At 34.9% G+C, this 27,622-nt stretch overlaps 1 protein-coding gene across 2 annotated transcripts in view; it reads right to left on the reverse strand.

Annotated features, from left to right (window-relative positions):
• Nucleotides 1-27,622, reverse strand: part of LOC111161105 (aquarius intron-binding spliceosomal factor) — a 92,098-nt gene that overhangs the window by 21,548 nt on the left and 42,928 nt on the right. For both annotated transcript variants that reach the window (XM_022524593.1, XM_022524601.1), the window contains 11 exons: nt 26,816-26,936; nt 23,737-23,878; nt 20,677-20,855; nt 17,522-17,689; nt 15,715-15,884; nt 12,031-12,272; nt 10,301-10,447; nt 9,419-9,488; nt 6,910-7,020; nt 3,983-4,092; nt 1,145-1,280 (listed from right to left, as the gene is read on the reverse strand). In XM_022524593.1, coding sequence (XP_022380301.1) covers nt 1,145-1,280; nt 3,983-4,092; nt 6,910-7,020; nt 9,419-9,488; nt 10,301-10,447; nt 12,031-12,272; nt 15,715-15,884; nt 17,522-17,689; nt 20,677-20,855; nt 23,737-23,878; nt 26,816-26,936 — 1,596 coding nt within the window. The remainder of the gene's footprint in view (nt 1-1,144; nt 1,281-3,982; nt 4,093-6,909; nt 7,021-9,418; nt 9,489-10,300; nt 10,448-12,030; nt 12,273-15,714; nt 15,885-17,521; nt 17,690-20,676; nt 20,856-23,736; nt 23,879-26,815; nt 26,937-27,622) is intronic.

Here is a 27,622-nt window from a genome sequence, read left to right on the forward strand (position 1 = left end):
GAATCTCTGGGGACAGAACTTGACAATTTCCTTTTAAAATAACTTTCCCAGGGCGATTCTTACGTGTTGAAAATTGTTGATCTGTACCATGAGGCTCCAAGTTCGTTTTTCTCAAATCGATTACTTACGCCTCCACAAATTTTTAGATTATTTCTCCTACTTTTAAAGGTAGTTTTCACTGAGAGCCTAGTGATTTTGATTTTATGCCAAATACACATTTAGGCATGATATTATCCATTATTCGAAGTTCTAAACTGCCTGAGTCCAATGCAGGCTACTTTGTAAGATGATGTTTATCTTCTCTGTGTCATAAGAAACCATGAAATCTGATCATTTTGAATGGACTGACCTGGTCTGTGTATCTACTTATGAGCATACACCCATTCTTTATTTTTATTCTTTTATTTTTATCCTTTTGTATTCTTTCCTATACATTTTAAAATTTCAGTGTTACAATTTGGATTTAAAATATACAAATAGTATGAGTACAAAGAGAACAAAGTTACATAAATTTCTCCATTATATGATTATGCCTTAAGCTGCTTAAAATTATTAATAAACCAAATGACTACTAAGGTATATTTTTGTTCAAATATTTAGTTTTCCACTTCTCAATGATTTTCACACCTAAAAAATTAACCCTAACCAAAGCAAAAGCATACCTCTAAATTGAAGTCAAAAGAATTTTTAACTACTTTGAAATCAGTTCTAAAACGTAACTTATTTTTAGAAATTTGAAAGGAGAGTTATGTTTCTCTTCATTAGCTGATTAATATGAATAGAAGTAGGTTACAGAACGGTACTTTGTTACCACTGGGTAGCTAACAAAATTAGTTATATTTCTACAGTAATGAAAACAAAGAGAGAGATTAGAAAATTTGTCAGTAGCAAGAAAGAAAAAGGAAAAAAATTTAAAAAGTAGCAACACTGGCCTTTCAGTAAATGAGTCATCAAGAGAAGCTATTTAGCTAAGAAAATAAAAGATAATAAGAAATACAAACATTTAATAATCACAGATATAGCTCTGGCAACAGCACACATTTTAAACTACTAAACAAAAAAACAGGCTTTCAAGAGAATTTCAAGAACCCATCTCAGTGTCCAACTGAAGACTATATGATTTAAAAACTCTTAAATCTCTTACCTGATATAAGAAGAAATAGCCTGCAGTTTCACAAGTATATGAAGCATCTCCAGGAACCCCTAGACTCTTTTGTAATCGTTTAACTTCTTCTAAAAGTTCTATTCTTCGAGCCAGGACATAATTAACTCTTCCATATCTAGACATTTCAATTAAGCAAAAAAGCAAAGTTATGTAATGATGAAACTTATAAGGATACTGTCAGCAAAACATTTGAGAAAATCGTAATGGGGCGCCTTAGGTGGCACAGTCAGTTAAGCATCCAACTCTTGGTTTTGGCTCAGGTCATGATCTCGGGATTGTAGGACTGAGCCCCTTGTTGGGCTCCATGCTCAGTGCAGAGTCTCCTTGACATTCCCTCTCCCTCTGCCTCCAGCCACTCCCACGCCCCATCTCTCTCTCTCTCTCTCTCAGATAAATAAATATTTAAAAAAAAAAACCATAATAGGAACTATAAATGGGCAAATAAGAAAATAAAGTGGAAAACACTGTTTTATTTAATATAAGTGGCAGTTCTTGGATCAGTGTTGATCTGTAAACATCTTAATGGTCTGTGAGGAAGGAAAATCAACTGTATCACTAAATGCACCATTTAATTCATTTTTTTGGTTTGTTTTGTTCTGTTTAAATAACAAGACCTTCACAAAGAGGGTTTTGAAACAGTACAGTGCATTCTGGTGCTAGTTCATCTTATCACAGACCAAGAATACATACTTTGCAGACTGGCTGCTTTGAATAACCCTGTTTTACACTACAATATAAGTAGATTAGTTCTAAAGGCTTCGCAAAGTAATTTTAAAATGTATCTGATCATTCTTTGTTGTCTCAGCATGTAGCCTGGCACCTGAACCTAGCAGGTTCATAAATATTTGCTGAATAAGTAATAAAACTGAAATGTGAAGAGTACCTGACTCAGAGGCATGTAATTAAGGGAAAAACAATGAAACAAAACTATTCCCATAATAAAAAAAGTACCTTCTATAACAACCTTTTAACATTAAACAAAAATTAAAATAGCGTAAATACAAACACTGCTGCTGTCATATTCAAAGACTGGACAGAAAGAAATCATCTTCTTGAATGCTCCATAGATCAGATATTCACCTCTGAGCCAGCAAGGATGATTGAGAATAAAGGGATATAAGAGAGAGTCTATGTTTAAAGAATTTTCCAACTTAGAAGGATATAAATATTATACCAGGTAACCTCTTTCTGTTTGCTTATCTAGAGTTGAATGATTTTTCTATAATCAACATTTTGGTAATGAGAAAAAAACTGAAGATGCTTATAAGGAGACCATAATAAAATATCAAAATTCTTGTGATAAGGGTTAAATTTTAAAAGCAATATGCAATGGAACTCTGTGTACTATTAATTCCATTATTCCATAAATCTAAAGTTATACTAAAAAAATTCTTAATTTAAAGAAGCAATGTATACAATTATAAATAATAGCATGTTTACAGATGATTATTAAGAAGAAGACTAACAAAAGTTGTCTTGCAGTAGTAGAATTATGGATTCCCTTTCTACTATCTCACAAAGTTTAAAAAATTTTCTTTAGGGAAAATGATATTACTTTTATTATGAAATGATACTATTTTTCTTTTTAATTACAATAAAAGGAGAGAAATTAAAGAATATATCCAACTAAACAAGATCATACCTACTAGTAAGACCTGGGGCTTAGCTTATATATCAGAAAGCAAAAAGTTATTTTTTTCTTCAGAATCTTGGTATTACCTGAATTCTTTTTACAGTTCTACTTCTGTTCTATTATAATATTTTTGAAAAAAACTATAAATTCTACTACAGTGTAATTATAATTACAGTATTTAGCATTTCACCAGCAACTTTATGTTCACTAAATGCTGGATTATTAAATTTTAGAGTCTAGCTCACTTTTGTAAGTGGAATATGAAGAAATATACACGGCAAGAATTCAGAGAACTATCTCTGGCTAACCCCAAATTAAGAATCTAGAGCCCCAAATAACTTAATGTGTGTTGCTCTTGCCCTATGATTTTTTAGAAGCTAACAAATGTTTGGTGAGCTCTGTGATACAGGAACTCAAAATAGATGCAACATAATAATTTAACACTCCTTTAGCTCTTTTGATGTCTATGATCAATTTAGTCAAAGGTCAAGTTTAATAGCCAAAGGCTGTATTAAATATGTGCAGCTGTTTGTTATGATTATTAACTGAAATCATGCTTTCAAAATGGATTTAAATATAAACAAGTGAACTATTATAAAGAAAGTTTGAAGAGAATACCTAAAATACTAACAGCAGAAGAAATCTGATTTGTAAAATTTTAGTCACTTTATTTCATGTAATGTTAAACATAAAGTCCAGCTAAATGGCAATTAAGTACCTGTAATAAGACTTACAACCCCAAAGCTTATACTGTCATTAATCTTCAACTGTGTTTCATTAAAATTTTTTAATTGATACCTAAAATACGCACAAATTAAATGTCTGGATGAAATATGGAAAGGATCAGGTAAACTCGTACAGTTTAAGTTGGCAACATTAAAAATTATCTCCATAAATAGAGAACAATCGGCAATATGCAAATTTTAAAAGGTGAAAAAGATAATGCTCTTTACTGAAGTAACTGTATTCTTTAGTAAAAAATGGCATAAACACAAAGAACTGGAGTTGAGGGAGATCATGGCCAGACATTTAGGTCAACTACAAGTAGGTTATGCTAGAACCTTTCGGAATCAAGTTGTATTATTCATGACTCTTGTCTCTTGGTGTTTCTTTAATAAAGAAAAAGAGGAGAAGGTTAAAAATTGTTTTGTATATCATTTCAAAACTCATCCTCATTTGCTTACCTGCTGAAATCCTTCTCTGTCTCCAGCTCTTCTTCCCCATGACCAAGACGCAGGAGGTGGCGCTCATCAATGTCTAAAGCCATGATCTTCTCAAACAACTGGTTCAGGGCCTGGAGAATAAAACAAAAGGATAATGGTGAATTCTAATGAACCAGCAGCTGCTTCAGAAGAAAAAACAAAATTTAGGAGGATAGAAAAGAATGAATATTGCCCAGTCAGAAAAGAATCAACTTCAAAACACAGAAACAAGTCTTATGTTAGGGCATTTATAATCTAAATGAAACAAGTATTTTTCTTGATTCCTGATATTGTTGCCCACATATAATTTGGTCAACTAATTAACTGAATACCATAAAAACCATCTAATCATTAAATCTTTGCTTCTAATTTATGAAAAAAAGAAAGGCTTTGGATCAGTTTCTGTCTTCCCCAAATACTAACAGTTACTAAAATAATTAATAACCACACCAAGATTTCACTCAATAGAATATCCATGGGTTGCAGAAAACTGAAACATTTTTGTGAAACATTTTCTCAGGTAGTGAGTGTGTAGGTACAATATATCAAGAGGACTACAGAGTAGAAAGATAAAGAGCTTCATTCAAATCTTAGGCCAAAGGTCTAAAGTTTTCTATACAACAATGAGTACAGCACTCATTTATTGCAAACTATTCTGATGGAAGCCATCTAGAAGTCACTCCTTTCTACCTATGAAATGCTCATATTTAGGGTTCCCTTAAATCCTAATATTAATTACTGAACATCTGCAGTTACAGTGTGTTGCAGAAAGGCAAAATTTCCATAGTATGGAAAGATAATGTTAATTTTAAAGATATCATTTAAAAGTCAGCTAAACATCTGTCTTAACTACTATCAATCTAAACCTGCCCATGAAGTCAACATCCAGTCTTATAAATATCCAGGTATATAATATAAAAACAGATATTCTTTGTTGTCAAAATTCTAGCAGTCAGAGCTCAGATAGTGAAGAAATCAATATAAATTTTCAGAAAAAAATTCCCCAGTATCGAAACTCTTGATGTTCTCCATTTAAAACCTGGGATCCAATGGATCAGACCACATGGCATTATTCATTATCCAAACTCAGGAACCACAGAGATTTAGAGAACAAAAAATACTCCGACATTGCACTCAGAAAAAACTGCAAGACTTCATTATGAATTAAAGTAATACTGAAGAACTGTTTGCAGTTACGTATGCAAATGAAGATCTGACAAAGGAAACAACTGTAAAAAGCCACAAATCAACAATTTAATAGATGTCACCGAGGATGATATGATTATCAAGGGTCATTCATTAGCAAACAATGAAGTCTTCTGTTATATTGGTAAAACAACCTTTTCTGTAATTATACTATACAAGTCAATCATAAGTAGAAGATTCTACAGAAAGTCATTATCAAGTTATGACAAAACTAACTAAAAATACTATGTTAAAACAACAACAGATGAATTACTCTTTATTCATTTTAAGAATCTGGAAATAGGTAAGATTACTACAGATTAAATTTTACTAAGAAGAAGAAAAAAGGCCTTTACATAATTTGTTTCTTTAATTAAGATAAAGCCTAGGTCAACCTTTTCCCCCTGCACAATTTTATTATAATATTGTATTACTGTATACAATATTATTATAAAATTGTGTATTATATAATTATATACAATTTAGTACAATACTGTTATTATTGTAGAATAACACACCATTACTTAAAAACTTTGAAGATATAAAAACAAGTGAATGAACTGGATATGAATGAGCTGGATAGCATTAATCTAAAAACCGGTATACTAAAAGTTGATAAATAATAGAGTAAGTGACATTTTGCATTCTAAAAACCCAGGTCTGTCAAAAAAACAAAAACAAAACCAAAAAAAAAAAAAAACAAAAAAAAAACCCCCCAGATCAACTCTTAAGGAAGTGGCCAACTGAAATCACCACTTAGAGAACATAAGTACCTTTGGAGGTTAGACTATGCTGCAAGTTTCATGATGTTCTGAGAGCTGCCTGTCACATTTTACAAAAGAGCTAGTGAATGTTAGTTGTCCTACTCATCTCTATGATAGTAACAGCTTTAGAAGAACTACCATAGCACACACATAGATATAAAGATTATTTTTCAGACATTATTTGAGAAAAGTTTGTCTTTATTGCTTTAGTGGTTTATAAATGACTTATGTATTGAATCTACAGCATAAAGTAGTCCTTCCATGTAACACATATTCATATGTAGACCTCATAAGGATATATAACTTAATCCAACGTTAATACATTTGAGCCTTAGTCTTTTGGTAATATTCATCCTACTAAAGGATACAAAATGTTACCAGTAGGGGCACCTGGGTGGCTCAGTGGGTTAAAGCCTCTGCCTTTGGCTCAGGTCATGGTCTCCGGGTCCAGGGATCGAGCCCCGCATTGGGCTCTCTGCTCAGTGGGGCCTGCTTCCCCCTCTCTCTCTGCCTGCCTCTCTGCCTACTTGTGATCTCTGTCAAATAAATAAAATCTTAAAAAAAAAAGTTACCAGTAATGGTTAATGCTTTCAATCTCAAAGCTTCAGCATAGCATGGGAGATGGTGGGGAGCAATTTAATTTAATCTAAATACCTGACCATACATCCAAGAATTCTTCTTAGCTTTCCCACATTTTGACCTTCTCCATTAGAAATAAAAGACTGTTTTTTTATTTTCCTAATATAGTCTGGTTATGACCAGTAACAATCCAAGAGTAACTTAACAGCAAACACTATACTCATCAGTCTTTCAGTATTCTGTTGTACCTATGACCAGGTTATCACACAAGCAGAAATCACTATTGTGCTTTCATTCATTCCTCCCTCCTTAATCTTGTCTACCATCCAACCTATGTATGTGTGTGCATGTGCACGCACTCACACACATACACACTCTCACCTGATTAGAATGAGTAACAATCAGAGTCCTCTGCTCTGGGAAATTATGGTAGATGTTGGATATGATCTGGACTGCAACATCTGTTTTTCCAGTACCTGGTGGACCCACAACCTAAACAGGAGATGAATACATATCAAACTCCTAAGTTATCACATTGTTAGAAAATGGACATTCTAAAACTGAGAGATAAATTTAAAAAATTGCTGGATAAGTTCAATGACAGAATTGACAAGAGAATGAAGCTGAAGATAGAGCAACAGAAAAATAAGCAGAGAGAAAAGACTGAAAACAAATGAATAAACAGAGCCTTAGGAATCAATGGGACAATACTAAAAGGTCCAACATTTATGCTACTGAAGTCTTAGAACAAGAGGAAAATTTTATGCTGATGGACCATCAGCAAACTCCAAACAGAATAATCCCAAAGAAATCCAAGCCCAGGGGCAGCTGGGTGGCTCAATGGGTTAAGCCTCTGCCTTCAGCTCAGGTCATTATCTCAGGGTCCTGGGATCGAGAATGCACTGGGCAGGCTCTCTGCTCAGCAGGAAGCCTGCTTCCCTCTCTCTCTCTCTGCCTGCCTTTCTGCCTACTTGTGATCTCTATCTGTCAAATAAATAAATAAAAATCTTAAAAAAAAAAAAAAAAGAAATGAAATCCAAGCCCAGACACATTTTAATTAAATAGGTGAAAACTAAAGAAAAATTCTTAATAGCAACCAGAAAAAAATGAAACATTACATATAGGAAAAGGATGTTTCTAATGACTGTGGGTTTCACTCAGAAACCATAGAAGCCAGAAGGAAGTGGAGTAACATTTTAAAAGTTCTGAAAGGAAAGTACTCCACAGAATTCTATGTCCAGTGAAAGTGTCTTTACAGAATGAAGATGATTTAGAGACATTCTCACAAGAAGAAAAACAAAGATAATTCATTGCTAACAGACCTACTCTTAAAAGTGGTAAGAGTTCTTCAGACAAAAAGGAAGTGATATCAGAGCAAACTTAAAACTCCAGGAATGAAAGATAAATTGCCAATTTATAATAGATTTTTCTCCTCTAGAGTTCTTTAAATGTTTGACTTTCTGGGGAGTCTGGGTGGCTCAGTCAGTTAAGTGTCTAACTCTTGATTTTGGCTCAGGATATGATCACAGGATTCTGAGATGGAGCCCTGTGTCAGGCTCTGCACACAGCAGAGTCTGCTTGAGATTCTTTCTCCCTCTCCCTCTGCCACTCCCCCTGTTTGCATGCACATGCATGCTCTCCCTCTCAAATAAATAAATAAATTAATTTTAAAAAGTCTGACTTTCTAACATTGTCTGACAGTATTTTTAATGTATATAGATGTAATATATATAACAAGTACAACATAAAAGGGAAAGGGACCTACACGGAGGTAGGAATCCTTTACTCAACTTAATAGACAAAATAGTGATTCTAAATAGACTGAAAAATTAATAAATCTAAACATATTAATTGCATTTAATGTAAATGGTCTAAACACATCAATTAAAATACAGAGATTGTCAGAACAAAGAAGATAACATACTCCAACTATATGCTGTTTACAAGAAGTTCACTTCGAACATTAATAGGTAGGTTAGAAATAAAATAATGGGAAAAGATATACCATGCAAACACTACTCAAAAGAAAACTGTAGTGGCTATATTAATATTAAAGTATGTTTCAGAACAAAAAAAATTACCAAGAAAGACATTACATAATAATAAATGCATTAATTCACCAAGAAGACGTAACAACCCTGAATGTGTGTATCTATCCATAAATCTTTAAAAAACATGAAGCAAACACTGAATGAAATCAAAGGAGAAACAGATAAATACGTAACTGTAGTTGGAGACTTTAATACTCCTTTTTAGTAATCAACAGAAATAGCAGTGGGATATCAGCAAGGACAAAGAAATATTGAACCAAATAAATCTGACATATATAGGATACTCCACCCCAAAACAATAGAATAAACACTCTTTTTATGTGTACTGAAATATTCACCAAGACAGATCATATCCTGGATCACAAAACAAACTTGAGCAAATTTAAAAAATTAAAAATTGAAATCACACAAAGTATTTTCTCTGGCCGTAATTTAGAAATTACTAAATGGAAGAATAACAGGAAAGTCTCTAAATACTTGGAAGTGAAACACACTTTCAAATCAGTAGTCAGCAGGCTTTATCTGTAAAAGGCCAGCAAGTAAACATTTCAGTCTTTGCAGGCCACATAATTTCTGCTACAATACTTTAACTCTGCTGTTACAGCATAAAACTGGGCAGGGGCAATTCATAACCAAACAGGCATAGCTATGTTCCAATAAAACTTCATTTATGAATACTGAAATGAGTAGTAAGCAAAATCTCCATATGCAAACAAGGCCACAGTGACTTACAAATGCTTACATTCAGTTGGGATTTTGTGTTTCAAATATACTCTAAATATCTGAGGCCTACCTCCTGTCTGAATCCATGTAAAAACGTGTAAAAATAACCCTCTTACCATAGTTAGCCCAGGCTGCATTCCAGCACGGATAGCCTCTATCTGTGTGTGAGTAAACTGAATTGTATTACTGCAAACAAGAGTAAATAAAAAGTTGGTTAAAAACACAGCTGAACAACATTTGGTAAAACCTTAGACAACAATATTGGAGGTCTAAATGCCTCCTCTGTATATGTCCCTGTTCTCCCAATCTTTTCTTACCCCCACCCCAGCCCTTTGGGTGGGTGGGTGTGTGTGGGTGTACATTTGAGTGTACGTGGTAAAACAAAAACCCAAAAACGACAAGATTGACCCTCTTAACAAATTTTATCTGCATAGTACTGTATTGCTAACTATAAGAACAATGTTGGATAGCAAATCTCCAGTACTTTTACATCTTACATGGCTGAACCAATCTCTTCTGAATGATTTCCTTCAACTACATCCTCTACTGACCAGCTAAAACCAAATGAATGCTATGGAAAGAAAAGACTACGGTTATTTTTCAATACACTGAGCTCATCCTATATTTCACTTGGAATGTCAAAGTTTCAGTTCCCAATCTAATACCAAATATAATGCCGATTTTTTAGCCATGGCACTGATGCATGAGGGTAGCTGCTATGTGTAACACATCGTCATGAAGTAAGAATGCTGTGCTCAAATTAAGATAGCCCTTTAATATTTATTTCTCATAGTATCCAAAAGTTTTCCTTTTGGAAATATAACTACAGAATGGCCAAAAATGCCTAAGCTATTCAGTTGTCTGACAGAATACAAGGAAAGAGTGTCCAGAAACAGAAGTTTCCTGGGGTTTCTAAAGGCATAGTAAAATTTAAACTATTATTAATCCAAAATAACAAACTACTATTCATTATTTCAATTAATAGACAGTAAAATTACCGTTTGGGTTGGTTGTAAGGATAAGGACCCCTATTAGGAATGACATGAGGTTCAACAATTAAGGTTTTTGCCTCTTCAGTATCTTCATCTTCACCATCTGCATCTTTCCTTTTCTTCCCTTTTCCACTCCTTACTGGAAAAGTTATCCTACAAAATCAAGATCTTTGTTCATTTTTACCACTAACAACCTTTACCAACCACCTACCTTGTGCATGACATTGTATGGAGTACAATCAGATCAGAAAGAAACATTTATGGCTTAAAGGAACTCACTACCTGTACATATATTCCGAAAAGAGCAGACTTAAAAGCATTAAAATATGTGTTAATGGTGTTCAGATTAGAAAAAGTCAACTGATGAAGGGAGAATCAAGAAGGAGCATTTTACGCTTATATCCATGCACTGTAAAGTGCTTTACCCATTGTCCCTCCTTAAATCAGAAAAGGCTTCTTGGGAGAGATGGCATCAAAGATGAGTTTCTGGGGCGCCTGGGTGGCTCAGTGGGTTAAAGCCTCTGCCTTCAGCTCAGGTCATGATCCCAGGGTCCTGGGATTGAGCCCCGCATTGGGCTCTCTGCTCAGCAGGGAGCCTGCTTCCCTTCCTCCCTCTCTGCCTGCCTCTCTGCCTACCTGTGATCTCTGTCTGTCAAATAAATAAATAAAATCTTAAAAAAAAAAAAAAAGATGAGTTTCCAAGAACTTAGACATACAAACACGGAAGGGAAGATATTCCGGGAATATGTAAGACTACAGGTTCAAGTACAAGTGGCCAGTTCTGCTAGAATGGATACAGTAGAGAAAACAAGGCTGGAGAGACAGGCTGAATCCCCATTATGACACCCTTAGAATGTCAAGACTTTAAGACAGAAGGTTTTGTTTTTGTTTTTTTAAAGATTTTATTTATTTGAGAGAGCGCAAGCAGGCGGCAGGAGGGGGGGCAGAGGGAGAGCGAGAAGCAGACTTCCCACTGAGCAGTGAGCCCAACACAGGCTGATCCTGGGACCTGGAGATCACGAGCTGAACCGAAGGCAGTCGCTTAGCTGACTGAGTTACTCAGGCGCCTTAAGGCAGAAGTTCTTAACCTGGGGTCAGGGATACCTGAAGTAATACCCCCCACTACCTGGGGGAATCAATGAATAGATTAAAATTAAACTTAAAAAAAAGAAAAAAGAATTCTCTATGTACACTTCTCCCATGTAATAGTATTCAGGGAAGAGTGATAAGTTGCTGCTTCAGGTGCTTTGTTCCATTTCTACTCAAAATTAAAGCCAAAGCTTCTTTAACATGAAATATAACTATATTGTGAATATTTAAGTTTTGTGAAAGCAAGCAAACTTATGAGAAAAATAGAATTTTTCTGAAATCAAAACAAAAGAAAGTTCAACATCCCACAACTATGTCTATTAATTAGGAAATATACCAGATTATACATAATAAGCAGACATATTTCTTAAGTCAAATGCTATAAATATGTTTATATAATGCTCTTCAGACAACAAGCATTTACTGATCCCTTATCAGACGTGAGGCTACTTTTATTACGGTCTTAAAATTGTTTTCTATACTAAGAAATAGAATCAAATAAAGTAAATTTATCCCAGTCATTATTTGGTGAAGGTAAAGACTGCCCAAACACAATCAAGATATTTAAAATTTTAGCTAGAGTCCCATGACCTATCTCACACTGGCTACAGAAAGTTTGAAAGGAGTGTATCCACTTCTGACTTTACCTGAAAGGGGGTATCTGTAGAGCTGGGTCATCCACAGTTACTTTAACATTATGACCAGGAAAGCTGGTTTTTAAATGTTCAATGGACAGAAACGTATCATTGAAATCAAGAGTGGCAATCTGATTGGGCATTTTTGAATAATGTGCACTACTTGGATCCCCATAACCCAAAATGATGTCATGCAGCCAGTCAGGTACCACACAATCAGTATTCATCAGGTTCCGAATGGTCTCCAGCACAGCCTGTCAGGGAAAGGACAGAAAAGGGTTGTGTCAAGAAGCCATCTCAAACATTTGCACTTCAGTGGAATGCAGAGCTAGCTGCACTAATCCAGAATTCCCGAGTGTTTCAGGGCAAGAAGCTATTTCTGCTGACAGGTGCTTGGCTAGACTGAATCAACAGCTATATTTTCAGCTGATACCATACACTGAGTTAAACAAAAGACCAAACTTAGCAAGGACAGTTTATCCGTTAGGAGTTCATTTAGACAGAATGTCATAAATGAGTTCATCACTTGACTCCCGTTGGGCAGAAAGAAAACCTGATCAGGACTACATAACAATAAGAAAATATTATAGAACAAACACTTAAAGAGTATGTTTCCTCTTAGAAATTCCTGGGCAGATAATAAAATAAAATAAAATAAAATAAAATCTTTTATTCCATAGTTCCTCCATGCTAAGATGACACACAACCAGAAACATATTAATATATGCCTCAGTTGTGAAACATCTCATAACTTAAAAATATTAAAATTAACACTGTTAGAAGAAATAAAGTTAGAAATAAAAAATAAAGTAGACAAAAAGATAAAAGTGAAATGTCAAATAAATTTCAGAATGAAACATTCTACAATAAAAAGTCATTGTAATTGTTAATCTATACATTATCAAAATTACCAAAATTCAAGGCAAACTTTCAGACTTTCTAATAATTACTTCTAGACAAAGTGCTCTATCACCTATATGGAAATCAGAAGGCTAGGCTATTAACTACAAAGACTAAAATAACAAAACCAGCCATTTTTATGTCACAAATGCTATATACTACAACAGGACAACAAAATAACAGGACAGTGTGTGTTATTCACACTCCTATCACATCACCTTGTTTTATTTTTTTTGCACTAATCACTACCTGAAATTCTCTTATTCATGTACTAAGTTACCTGTTTATCATTTGTCTAATCCCCACTAGAATATCATTTCCATGAGAGCAGGGATCTAGGAAGTTTTACTATGAGATGGGTAAATCACTGGATGGACACATTAATGAGTATGTTCACATAATGATGGGTAAGACAAGAGCTCTACTCTCTAAGAAAATTAAAATTTTAGTAGGGAGAGGAAATATGTCCTTAAGCAATGACACAAAGCAGCAGAGTGTGGTCAATAATACAGAATATTATAAAATACAATGGGAACACAGTTCCAAGACAGACACATGCAGGGAAGACTTTTGACCTTAGGAAAGGTTTCAGAAAGGAAAGTGGCATTTCAATTTTGTTCAAACAAGGTTCCTGTGAAGGAACCTTGGTTTATTTCATCATTAATGGAAAGTCACAGAAATGTTTTGAGAAGCTGACTGAAATGATCAGTAGAGGCATATGAAAAACAGGTGACTGACCAGAACAGGGCTAGGGCAGAAGAAGTGATTTAGTGCAATTATTTAGGCAAGAAATAAAACATCCAGTTCAGAACAGGCTATACCAATTGAGAAAGAGAGAAGGAAGTAAGGACTGCTGCTCAGGTAGATAACAAAACACTGAAGACACCAAAAGAGCATCTGTCCTTTCCCAAACACAGGAGAGTTAATCACTGCCCCTGTTTCTTGGATTGGAATCTGAATGCCTCTTTGACCTCCCCTGACACTTTGTTGTTGTTGTTTTTAAAAGTTTATTTTTTTTAGTAATCTCTACACCCAGTGTGGGGCTTGAACTCATGACCCTGAGGATCAAGACTCACATGCTCTTCCGACTGAGCCAGCTAGGCGTCCCTTCCGTGACACTTTTATCTGCATCCTTCTTATGACTTCTGGCACCTTCTAACACTTCATGGTAGTTATTTGTTTATATTTTTAACTTCCTTTATTGGTAGTCTAAACTCCCTAAAAACGTAAGCTGTATCTTACTCAACTTTACTGGCTCCATACAACTTAGTACAATGCCAGACACATAGTGGGCATTAAATAAAATGGTCAAACGTATGAACATAAGGAAGGAACTTTTTTTCATTTTTAGTAAAGTGACTGAAATTCAGTGATTACTGAGAAACAAAACAGAGGCAAACGAATGAGACCCTGCCCTCACAGACCTGCATTCTAATGGTGAAGTCAGACCCAAAACAAACCAAGTCATCAAGTATAATAAAGACTGTAAGGAGAAATAAAGACAATTGGATTAAGAATGAGAAGAGGAAATACTACTTTAGGTAAGGTTTCCAGAAAAAAGCTTCTCTTAGGAGTTAACATCTAAGCAGAATTGCCTACATGCAGGGAGGGAGCGATCCAGGCAAATGCCTGGGAGGAAGACTGTGTTGGTAAAGGGAACACCATGGACCAAGGTTTGGATTCTTAAAGAACAGCAGAAAGGTCAACACATCTGCCATCGAATGTATCAAGGAAAGGTGTTAGAAAATGAGGTTGAAGAGGTGGCCAGAGGACAGATAATGAAGGAGCCTCCTGGATTATGGTAATAATTTTCTACTATGATAGGAAACCATTAGAGTGTAGAACAGGGTACCAAGGCATAATTTATATTCAGTAGTTATGTGGAGAATAGCAGAAAGAGAGGAGCTGTGAAGAATGGAAGCAGGGATGTGAGATGAAGGTGTCTTGGACGTGCTGTCAGTGGAGGTAGTGAGCTAACCAGACTGACTGATGGACCGGATGTGGACTGTGAGACAAAAAGAAATAAGAGTACTTCTGCTGTCCTGTCTTCAATAATAGGGTAAAATGGGGAATAAATTCCTTTGTATGTGAAGTCGTCTCTTAATTACAAGAACAGGGGGAAAAAAAGGCAATAAACTGACAATGCATAAGAAGCACTATGTTTTGGGGGAAGAGAAAAAAGAAAGGTACTTATACAGAAGGTAGTGTTACCAAATGCTAAAACAATTCAATGTTTACATTTTATAATGTAGTAGTTTCAAATAATTAAAAAATATATTTTATCAAAACTCCTTATCTCCATTAAGTTATAAAAGTAAAATTCTCTAGCCCCTAAACCTCCCTTTTCCTGCTAAGGAGTAAAACATATTATATAATAAAGTGATTCAAAACCACGGGCTCCCACATCTGTGTTCATAAAGTGATTTGGAAGTACACTTACTTTTGATTTAAAAAAGAAGTCCTACTAAACAAATAAACAAGCAGTTTTCTTTACCTTATACTGGCTATCCTGAGCATCTAATATACAAAATGCAAGGAAGGAGGCTGACGTGGATTAATTTATATTGCTGAGTTTCTAAACTTACCAAAAGACAAAATAGATTTAGTAAATAAATTTTCTTAAGTTTTTATATTTAGTCTACATGTTAAGAATATAAGAGAATTGTTTAGAATGAGAATAAAAGCAGTGATCATTTCCTTAACAAAACATTCTTTTATCTAGTATTTATGTATTTATGTTTTAGAAGTTAACTCAAACTGGACAGAGTACTTTTAGTTACACAGCCTAAAAATTACCTTAAAGTTATTTTCTTTTGGTTTTCTCCTCATTATGATATTAAAAGTTTCATACACATCTTCTGCTCCATTTTGTATAGTATTAGTCATATCTTGTTGATACTGGTTTGGATCCAAGAACACTCTAAATGTCCGCGACTCTCCTCTAAGATTGGGTCTTGGCTCAGGTCCTAGACATTTTGAAAAAGTTTGGTAAGTGAAATACAGACTTTCCAAGTATCAAAGTAAGTTAGCAGTATTCCTTTTCCAGAAGTGATGAATAAACTGCTCACACTGAACCCCAGTCCTTCTCCTGACTAGGATGTTTTCCACTCATCCTCTTCAAATACCTAGAGGCTGAAAATATTTTCTCTTTTCCCTAAATTCTTACTATTTCTTTCCCAGAAAAACGTATGTGATGTAATGTTTATGATGCAAGGCCATAGACTGCAATTTTCTGTATATGTTCTCAACCAAAATAAGAGCCCTAAAAGTCAAACAACTTTACTTTTGTCAGTTACTCATAGCTTCCATTACTGCCTTACCTATAGTAAGCACTCGACTGATCACTCTTTTTGTCCTTTCACATGCCATTCCTAGTATCACCAGTGTGAAAGGAAATTTCATATACTAATAGCTGAAAGCTCAGAGGCTTTTTCTTGCCCCTTTGCCTCGTCTCCTTACTTTGTCTTAGTCCTCTAACTCTAGTCCCAATATGTGACCTTATGGTTATTCCACCTTTCCTATTTTCTTTTATTCTAGTGATAAGGTCAGCTTAATTACCAGCACTTTCAATTATGGTGCAATCTTAAAATCACAGGTAGAAATCAATTCAAGTTCTGAGAGAAGTTTAGTAAACAAATTGGAATAAGCCCTGGAAATAGATGCAATTATAATTTAACAGTAAGAATAACAAGGAAGTCAAACAAGATAAGAAAGAATTTCAAGGAAAAGCTAATGATAAGACTGAGAAATCAAAGAGCTGACAAATCCAGTAAGGCAGTATTTCTAAATGGGGTAATGTTTGCATGTGAGGTATGACAATTCTTTCTACAAGGCAGCTCTGTTTAAATTTTTTTTTTTTTTTTTTTTTTGAGAGAGAGAGAGAGAGAGAGAGAGTAGGGGCATGTGCCATGTGTGAGTGGGTGATAGGAGAAGGGCAGAGAGAAAGGGAGAGAGAGAATCTTAAGTAGGCTCCAGGCTCAGCACAAAGCCCAAGGTGGGGCTCAATCTTACCACCCTAAGATCATGACTTGAGCTGTAATCAAGAATCGGACACTTAACTGACTGAGCCACCCAGGTGCCCCAAAGCAGCTCTGTTTAGATGTTTAGCATCCCTAGACCCCATCCATCAAATTTCACCCCCCCCATAAAATTCACCGTCCCCTACTCCTACCCCCAGTACATGACAAGATAAATACCAAAATTCATTTCAAAATACAGGGAAGTGCTATTTCCAACTGAGAGCCACTGCTACAACGCATCAAATCAATAAAACTTAAGAAGAAAAAATTAGGCAAATACGTCATAAGAGGTGTTTGGAGGTTTTAAAAAGGCAATATTATAAAGTATTATAAAAGGAAAATTTTAAATAAAGATAATTTCAAAAGATCCTGTCCTTTCCAATATCTAATAAAAAGCTTAGAAACCATATTATTTATTTCTAGAAGTGGGTGGTAGGTACCTTACACATATTTTATATATAATCCTTTGTGTTGATTGAGTATATAAAATAACTAAAAAATATTACTTAAGATGCAAAAATAAAAAAGGCACAAAAACTTATCATTATGTACACATACTCTTTCAAAATTACAGATTGCCATACCGTCTTCAATGACGCGCCCTTTATCATCTAGCATGCCCTGGATTTCACAGCCTCTGACATAAACCAGGCCAATCTGCTCAATAAAAGGTCTCCTCCGGTCAAACTTAGTACCATAAGGTTTTGTGGGCCGTACGGTGATTAAAAAGCATACATCATGCTTACGAAGACCTGGTAGAACAGAAAGACATTTTTACTTATCAGAATGTTACTGTTTTTAGTCTTTTGTTGGCAAATAGTCATCCTCTTAGGAGATTTAAGAAACATGTGAAGTACCAAAGGTGATCAATGATTACATTTGCATTGCAATATAATTATGGGTTTTCCTATAATCTTTAAATTCAATGTTTGAAAGGAATAGTTAAAATGAAAATTTCCCTTTGTGTTAACATTAGAAACTTTTATGCCACGAATACATTACTGAGTAAGTCCTCAAGTCATGTTAGAGCTCCAAACTGGATGTTCGTCATCATTCTTGATAAGTAACTGAAAATACGGCTGGCACATAATCCAGCTACATCGTACTTAGCAGGTTTCCAACATCAGTTTCAACTATTCATCACTGTCACTCCAACAACAGTCTAACTGCATTCCCTGAAAGAGGTCAATGCGAGAATAATTCATCAAGGCACAAAAGCACTGTTTATAGATATCAAATTCAGAACATGGTTGGATATATATAGTTTCATTTGGCAAATGAAAATTTTTATAAGTAAATGACAAGAAATAGGAAACTTGTGCCGAAGTCCATAGCTTCTCAGTCATTCGACCAAATGCTGGACTCAACTAGATCCCCAGCTCTATTAAAAGTAGAGACATGGGAAGACAAGGGACATAAATTTACATCACATATCCATGTAATGTCATACCACTTAACCTTCATTTCTTTCCTGATTCGTTTTGTTAGCCACTGTATGGCATAAATGCAAACTTATAACCTTGGTAATAAAATATACAACTAAATCAAATCAGCAATGTCAATGTGTGGCTAACAGTATTGGGACCATTCTGGCTTAACATGGAGTGGGGTTTAAGTGTGCTAGTAATAATTGCTCTGACTAACGATAACGACTTTATTATTTCCCAACAAATCAGAAGCACGAGAAGCAATGAGAATTAAGGTGAACTGTTCTACTATCTGAGTTGTACTGCCTTTAGGACTTCTGATCTGCACAGCTCATTACAACATCTATGTCTTCAAGTCAAAGAGGTGGCCCTGAGAAGTAATTTAGTTCCCACCAGTGTCACTTTTTGGTATCACTGAGGGATGACTGCATATTCCCTACTAACAGATCATTTCACTGTGGGACATCTCAGATCTACATTAAAAAAGTCCTTATGTAACAGTGAGTTCAACTACCTTTCTCCTTTCAACCATTTGTATCCACTCCATCCTGGCTGTGCCTCTGGAGCAGAATCCAGTATTTCTGTGTCCTTAATTATGTTTTCTTAATTTTAAAATGGGGTAATGGAGAAGATAAGGCCCTGAACTTCATACCTTTTTGAAGACACAAGAACAATGTTTCATATATTTAGCTTAAACTCTTCAAAACTGTTCCTACAGGACAATATTCATTACTACTAAAGAACCTTCCTCTCATTTTTTGCCTCCATTTTCTATTTAGTTACTCTATCTGTGATTAACAGAGGACCTGAATTTTGGCTCTGGCCTCCCAGAAAACACTTTTCTTCCCACCATGCCCCATACTATGAATCACTTATCCCACAATACCCTACTGTTCCCTCTCTTGCTCACCAAAATTTATCTATTACATTTCTCATTCTATCAGAGGTCTATGTTTAAAAGAATGAAAGGGAAAAAAAAAAAGACTGTTTAATATTCTTCTGATAGAAGTCTCCAAAGTAATGAAGGAAAGCTTAGGTAACTGTGTAAAATAGTATTTATGTTAGTACCTTCTTAAACGCCAAAGGTAGTAAGTACAAAACCTTCTTCAGCAAAATAATGTCTTTCTTAAGGTTTAGCAATAATGAAGATATACAGCATTCTAGATGTGTAATGCACTAGATTAGATTAGAACTCTTTTGAAGGATACAGGAATACAAAAACAATTTGTCACAAACTATACCCACTAGAGTGATCACATGTCAAACATGTGGCCAGCTTTGGCGCTGGATTCCTTTAGAATTACTGGATAAACATATCATGTAGTCCCTATGGTTATAAACAGCTATACTGGGAGCAATAATTTCTGAAAACTGATCCATTAAGGGACTATCCCTTTCCTTCTGGCATGCTAAGAAGGTGGAAAGAGATAAAATCTACCAACTACTGTTTCTCACAACAGGACAGCAAGCAAGAGCTCTCACAGACAGCTGGGGGTAAAATATAAAAGTGACACTTAAAAATTAGGTCATGTGTCATTTCTGGCACAGGTGTTACCAGTGTTTTCAGTCTACTTGGCTTAGTAACTCTGAACATATCTGCCTCTAAATAAAATTCCTTATGACACAGAACTCCTGTACTTAAAATCTTGCCTAGAAAAGAATAGGGGAAATAACTCAGCTAAATTCTCTACATCCGTTATTTATCCTTGAATACACTTAATATCACTAATTCTGACTTCCTCCCTTTGATGCAAATAGTTAAACTATTATATCTATTTCTGAGTTATTTTACCAGATCCCCTTAAAATTTCTTTTGAGTTTGTCTGATTTTGATTTTGTATCTTTATTTTCCGGCAACTTTACCTCTATTCACTTTGGCGGCTTTTATCTCTTAAAAATACTAATTTGCTTTACTAGCTCTGCATGTGTACAAGTTCTATGTGGCTTACCCCCCTTTCTTTAGTGAACAGTAATATCCTGATTCTTTTTAAATTGATCCTACATATTCATAAATACTATCTCACTAAATTTGGATTTAAAGAGCTCTCCTCTCAGCTCTGCAAACTGCAATTTTCAAAATCCTATGATATGCATGCTATTTTATGCTTTTTATTAAAGTATTAAGACAATTATTCTTGTATGATCCTTGATATTTTTACTACTAATAATTACAAAGACAATTTTTAAAGATAAAATTTCATAAATGTTTAGAAGAATAATGTTTAATAAAAGTACTCTGCCAATTTTCTAAGTGGAAGTCTATTAACTAAAAAGGCAAAAATGTAACTTTATTTTTTGAAATAGAAAATTACCTTCCCATTCATCTTTGATGTGATCTCTGACATTCAGATTGATGGTAACATCTGCACGAACTCGGGTTGGCCAGTTTTCACCTATGTTTGGCTTGGCAACCTCAACTACAGTGAAAGCCACGATAGGCTGGGCCATTCGTGCCCAACCCCCAAACACTACACCACCATACTCAGACTGCCTGAAAAGCAAAGAAGCAAGTGATTACTCCAAGAAAAAATGACTTTTCCCCAACTTTTGTCAAGGAAAATTAGTTAAGGAGGAACACATATTTAGCCACTAAGCCCTGACATCAGTAACTTATTTCTAAACTCAAAAAAAAGATTAAGTCCCAATATATAGGGAATACCTTCAGTAGTTATGAACAGGCAGATATGGTCCAATAAAGAAAGGGAAGTAAAGAGGAGTATTTATCCCACACACACAGAAAAAAAGATACTCTATATACATAATAGCAGAGGCATTTTGTCAAGAATAATCTGTAATAATAATAGAGTAGTCTATTATTATATTATAATCTATATTATTATAATAGAGTAATAATTTTAATCCTTTTCCTCTCTTCATCAAGACAGTCTCAACTGTTCATACTTTATGCATTTAGGTATTTCTACAAGCTGTTTTGGAACAAGCAGAATTTTAAAAATTAAAAACAAACCAACAAACGATAATATCTACGCAAATGCTTGCTTTAGGGTAATATTTGAATCATTTAAGAGATACTGCCGTGGATTGGGGGTAAAAATAATCAAGCTAGTTATAATAACCAGAATCACTAACATTCAAATACCCACTCTTCCTTCTTATGTTAGTCTAACTGGTGTTTTAGATTTTACATTAAGTAGTGTATCTGGGAAATGTGTAATATAAATACTCCAGCAGCGCTCCAAAACTGGAAAGTACTGCCAAAAGTGACACGCTTACACAGATAAAGAAAAGCTACATCCCAGGTAAAGGCTTTGTGTTATAAGAAAAAACTATAGAACTCTACAACATCAAAGAGTGAAACTAATTAAAAATAAAAGTTCTGCATCCAGTGACTTGCTTAATACAGGGAATTTCTAAAAGGTATTACCTTGTGTCTAAGCCCTTTTGTAATTATCTCATCCATTTTTTATAATTTTACTACAGTATAGCTTACATACAATAAAATGCATTCACTGTAAATGCACAATTCAATGCTGTTTAGTAAATCTGCAGAGTTGTGTACCCATCACCCAATCTAATTTGAGAACATTTCCATCCTATGTATAAAAGATCCCTCTCATTTGACTATAGTCAATCCTGTTACTACCCGCAGACAACCACTAATCTACTCCCCCCAACACTTTTTTCCTCTTATAAAATCTACCTATGACATGAATAATTAAAAAGGATAGATTTCTGCCCATCATAAGTACATTCTCCCTTATGTTGCTCAGTGGTTTCAGCAGACTGAATATGTACGTTAGTACCAAGCACTGAGTAAAATTTATACCCCTACTTTCCACCTTCAGCACACAAGAAACAGAAAGAAGCTTGGCCTCTTTTTGGATCTCATCATTCTTAAAGGCCTTCAATGAAGGGCAATTCAGAATGAAAATCTAGAAAAATTTATTATCACAAGTTAATTCTGAAAAATGACATTTTCTTTCCCTTAGCAGAAAATAAAGTAAGTTAAAAAAATGTCCTTTATTAATAGACCATAAGAACTCTTAAGTATTTTTGCTTTATTTGGCATTTAAGTAAAATGTAAGTGAATTCTATTTGATAAACTGCTAGTTCATAAATCCCTAGTTTGCAAAATGGCCAAAATTAGGTTTAGAATCCGAGCATGTATAACCCAAGGTAACCATAAACTGAAAGGAAGCTTTCTGATCAAGCACACCCCCGGGGTCCAAACAATGGGCAATAATTCCAGCAAAGCTGTGGGCAGGGATGATCAGCCAGCGAGTATACAAACCTCACAGTGCTACCCTGCCTACTGACTCAACTGATTATTAAGTCAAAAATACTTTATGTTGTGTTGTATAGTCTCACCCAGAATAACTTTTCACATAATAACTAATTAAAAAATAGAACTGTGTATGAAATAAAATGTGGAAGTGAAAAAAATAGATCATAATCATAGTGTCCATGTAGCTCTCTATAATTAGTAAGGAGAGAAGCCTGGAAGATACCTGAAGCCATTCACATTCAGAAACTTGTTAAATTTTCTTTTTTTAAAATTCTGGTCATATAATGACCAGAATGTAATAAAAATCTATTTTATAGATTCACAGTCACTTACGACATATAACTTACTCTCATCAATTTCATACGTAGAATGAAATAGTGAATGAAGGGCATTTATTTCATGTGTAAAAAGCAAAACGGACCTTCACAAATCTCATAATACAGAGCTACCTATAATAACCAGAATGAAAATTTTTACTTAGCTAACAGAATTCCAGAAATGAGCTAGCAAGTGGGGAGTTGAGTTTAAGCAGAAGACTTCCTCAAATAAAGAGACCTACTCAACTGGCTCCCAAAGTAAATCCTGATGGTTTAGTCAAGGTAATCTATGGATGGAGGACCCGGCAAGACTTTGCAACATTCAATGCCATGTGAAGCTCAGCAGTACTCTTCATCTCTTGCCAGGTTCCTTAGAGAGGCTAACTGAGATACTGGTGATAGCCACAAGAGCAGCTGGGGTAGAAGACCCCTTTATCATAAGCTCCCAGGAGTTAAACAGTCCTGTCCTAGTAAAGGTCATATGCTCCCTCTTTACTTTTGCTAATGCCCAACATACTCTCCCCTCTATATTTCTCCCCCTACCATCCTCCAAGAATGAAGACCTCTCCTCCCTTATCCCCAGTCCCCCAGCACCACCCCCAAGTACCCAGATACGTATTTTATATTTTAGCACTTCTGATATACTCTAATCCACATTAGAGAATTTCTCAAAGAGTGACTATTTCATATTTTAAAGGGCGTCTTCATGCCAGGCATACTATTTCTAAATACACTTATGAGGTTTCTGACACAGGTTGTATCAGTCACTGTTTGCACCTCTTCATTACAAATGGAACCAATTTGCTTACCAAGGCTTCATTCTGCTGACACTATCCTCGATGTCTTGCCTAATTTCGTAAGTTGATTCTAAGCGGAAGAGATTAAAATTCCTTAAGAGGTAATCATGAAGAGTCAAAAACTGCAAATTCAACTTGGGAAGAGCAAGACAACCTGAAAAAGAAAACAACATCCACATCTGAATTATTCTTTTAATTAGACAACTGCACTATGTATAAAGAAATGTACTACAAATTTGGTTAAGAGTTTAATTTAATGATGTCTCAAATATAGCATATTTGATAAGGTTCTATTTTTATTTTCACACAGAAATTGAAAAACCATGTTAACAAATGCTATCTATTAAGAGCTGGGAAGGAAGGATAAAACTCATTAATACATATAACCGTGCATCGATGATTCATATACAAACAAGCTTCTCAAAAGTAGCTGAAGATACCTAAAATTAATATAGTCTCGAGTAGTTTAAAAATTCTTCCTTCAACCCTAATATATATTTGGCAAAGCTCGAAGTAAATAATGACCATAAACTAAGCCCATAACAAATTTACCATGAAAGTTAAAGAGTTAGTATATTACAACATATTAATCTATCTCCAAAGCGTGCTATTGTGTTCTGAATCTCTACCTTTTGGCTAGACCTTAAGGATAAGGTATTGGCTGTATGCTATTCCTGGAATTATTTCCCTTCTCTGATTATATTAATGAACAATATTCTTTCTAGTATCTTCAGTAACTGCTATTTCCCTTGGATAATAAGTGAGTAAGCACTCAGCTGCAATATCAAAAAGATTAAAAAAAAAAAAGAAGAAGAACCTCAAAATAAACACATTTTACTGGAAAATCATTATTTTCATCATCTGAATCCATTCTTACCAAAGCAATAATGAACCTAAGGGCAAAAACATCAATGTGAAAAAAATTTTCACATCATTTATGTTAGCAAATTCTGACTTATAATCTAACTCAGTGTCTTTCAGGCCAGAGGCTGAGGGAAAGTGTCTCTTTGGACAGCATAATTTTATTAAAAAAAAAAAAAAGAATTAAAATGTGACCATTTTGCAACTGTCACTGAATTAACAAATCTAGCCATTAAGCAGCAATGGCTACTTATATCACACACAGACAAAAACAAGCAGACAGTCAGTGCCTCTGATGAAAGAATACAGCATCGCCAAGAATCCTGCCAGAGAGAAAACGTCAGCCTGACCAGGCCTCTGTGTTCAGCTGCCAATCTGCAAGAAAAATAAAGAGCAGAAAGACATACTCAACTGTACACTGAGCAGTCAATTAGAAAAAAACCAGACTGTGGAAAACTATACAGATCAAACAACTCAGGTTTTTCAAAAGAAAAGGAAGGGATACAGAGGGCATTTGTGAAGTAAAAGACATTTAAAAAATGTAAAGGACTGACTGCCATACACGGATGCACAAGTCGGTGACAAAGCTATGAAGAAATATACAGTGATTGCTTTAGAAGTCAGGAAATGGTTACTTTCATGTGGAGGGAGAAGCAGTAACTAGGAAGGAGCTCATGGGAGGATTCTGGGATAGCCAATAAGGTGGTTATTCCCCTTATAAAAATTTGTTAAGCCTTCTGTTTATGTTGTGTGGCTTTCTATATTTGTGTTTATTTTCTTTAAAAGGCTCAAAATTAGGGCAAAAAATTTTACAAGGATTTTCTTTATAATTCTTAACTATATTTCTTTAAATATCTGTATCAGTTTCACTTATCTTCTCTTCTTGGGAGCTAGAAACAGTCTGTATAAACATCTAGTATTAGCTTTGATCCTTGCCTATTCATTAGCATCAACTACTGAGCCCCTAAAACACGATGCCATCATGGTCACTGAAGAACAATGGCAAGACACAGCCAAATATCTGAAGACAGATTTATTACAGTTAAACCACTTGGCAACGAGTATTGTTCCGAAATACTTTCCTTAACCTTCATTAATTACAGGAGGTAAAGAACAATACCTTACATATTAAGCAAAATGTATTTTTAAACTCAGAGCAGCATCACTGAATAGCACCAAAAGCTAGATGTAAGACTATACATGTTTAAGGACACATAAGCTCTGTACTGATAAGACAAAATATTAAGTGGTATTTGCCTTTTAGGAACTGATTAGATGAAGAGTTAGATTCATACATGCATGGTCATAAATGCTATTAGTATGAACAAATTAGGAAAGTGAAAAAACAAGGCATGACCTTTGTAAGAACAAAAAAAAATATGAAGCCTGCCTATTCTGAAATCTAGCACAACTTTGTTGCACTGGGTTTACTGAAGTTATGGCTTCAGCATATGACTCTGAAGTATCTATTTTTCTTTTAAATAAATTACCACTGGTGATATCTTTAAAACAGCCAAACTTCTCATAATGATGCCATTGTTCAAAAATTTCCTTGATTTTTTTTTTTTTTGAAATATGCTTTCAAAATATGTCAGAATGTACTTCAGTCTATACTCAATTGTGGCAAATTCTCAACCTCAGAGGATGAACAAAAGCATTCAGGAACAAATCTGTTGAAATAGATAAATAAATCAGGGAATAGCTCTTTTTAATTAAAACTAAGGGTTTATTATTAAGTACTGATAATTTTTGGTGGTCATTAGCTGGCTTAACAAGAAATTCAAAAGAACTTCTAAAAAAGGCTTTGAAAAATAAAACACTACCAAACAAAACAAAGCCTTTTACAATGACATATTGAGAGCCATACTTCCTCCACTATTAGGTCTCCTTAAAACATAGTTTTATGTTATGGTCATATTTTATAAAGGATGATGTACGTATTCACACACACACATATCATGCCAATACGCGTATACATGTGCACGTCTGAGCATGTGTGCGTAGCGTGCTCGCGCGCGCACACATACACATTAGGGCATGGTTAAATTTAACAAAAATCCTTAATACTATGCATTCAAAATACTGAATAGTTTCCAGCTTTAAAACTGAACTTGAGAGTACCAAAAAATTATCCTAATGCATGTAACAGACAGAGGTATTTTCAGTTACATATGATAAATTCTAAACTAAATGTCCTGATACAGTTGTATTCCGTACTTCTCTGCCGTACCTTCCCCAGAATAGTACTCAGTTGGGACAATATTTTCATCCCATATGATTTTCTCAGTTGGATACAAAGGCATCTGGTTCAACTGCTGAATCTGAGAAATTCGACGTTCATGACGAGATACCTAAAAGAAACAGGATCATGCAGAAAGTAAGAGCAATCTTTTTTTAATCAAACTAATTTATGGAGAAATTCACCATAAAGTACAGAATGAGAAGTTTCATGTCTTTCAGTTATGGTAGCACTTTATAAGAGGGTTTTTTTCATTTTTCCATTTTCTCCATAAATCAAAGATGAGAGAGGTACCAATTATGATGGGCTTTGGAAAATCAGGCAGATCAGAGTTCAATACCAAGTCCCTGTAATTTATGAGCTATGTAAAAACTGGGCACATTCTTTCAACTTCCCTGATCTTAGCTTCCTTTCAGTAAAACAGATAATATACCATTCATCTCCCAAGTTTCTTATGAAAATGAAACGGAATACTATAAAACAGCATCGAAGTGCCTGGTACATGCCAAGACCTTAAAATCCACAGCCCTTAATATTCAACAATGTTAAGCTCTAAGTAGATTATAGTTTTCATTCTTTTACTAATTAAACAATCTGGAAAATTTTGTTTATTAAAAACCTGGGGGCACCTGGGTGGTTCAGTCGCTTAGGTGTATGCCTTGGTTTCAGCTCAGGTCATGATCTCCAAGTCAGGAGACAGAACTCAGTGTTGGGCTCCATGCTCAGTGGGGAGTCTGCTTCCCCTCTCCCTCAGCCACTCGACCCCCCTAGCCTTGCTCATGCTGTCTCTCTCTGAAA

The sequence above is a fragment of the Enhydra lutris genome, unplaced genomic scaffold (genome assembly GCF_002288905.1).
Source record: "Enhydra lutris kenyoni isolate GAN:26980312 unplaced genomic scaffold, ASM228890v2 scaffoldscaffold4, whole genome shotgun sequence".
Lineage (NCBI taxonomy): Eukaryota > Metazoa > Chordata > Mammalia > Carnivora > Mustelidae > Enhydra > Enhydra lutris.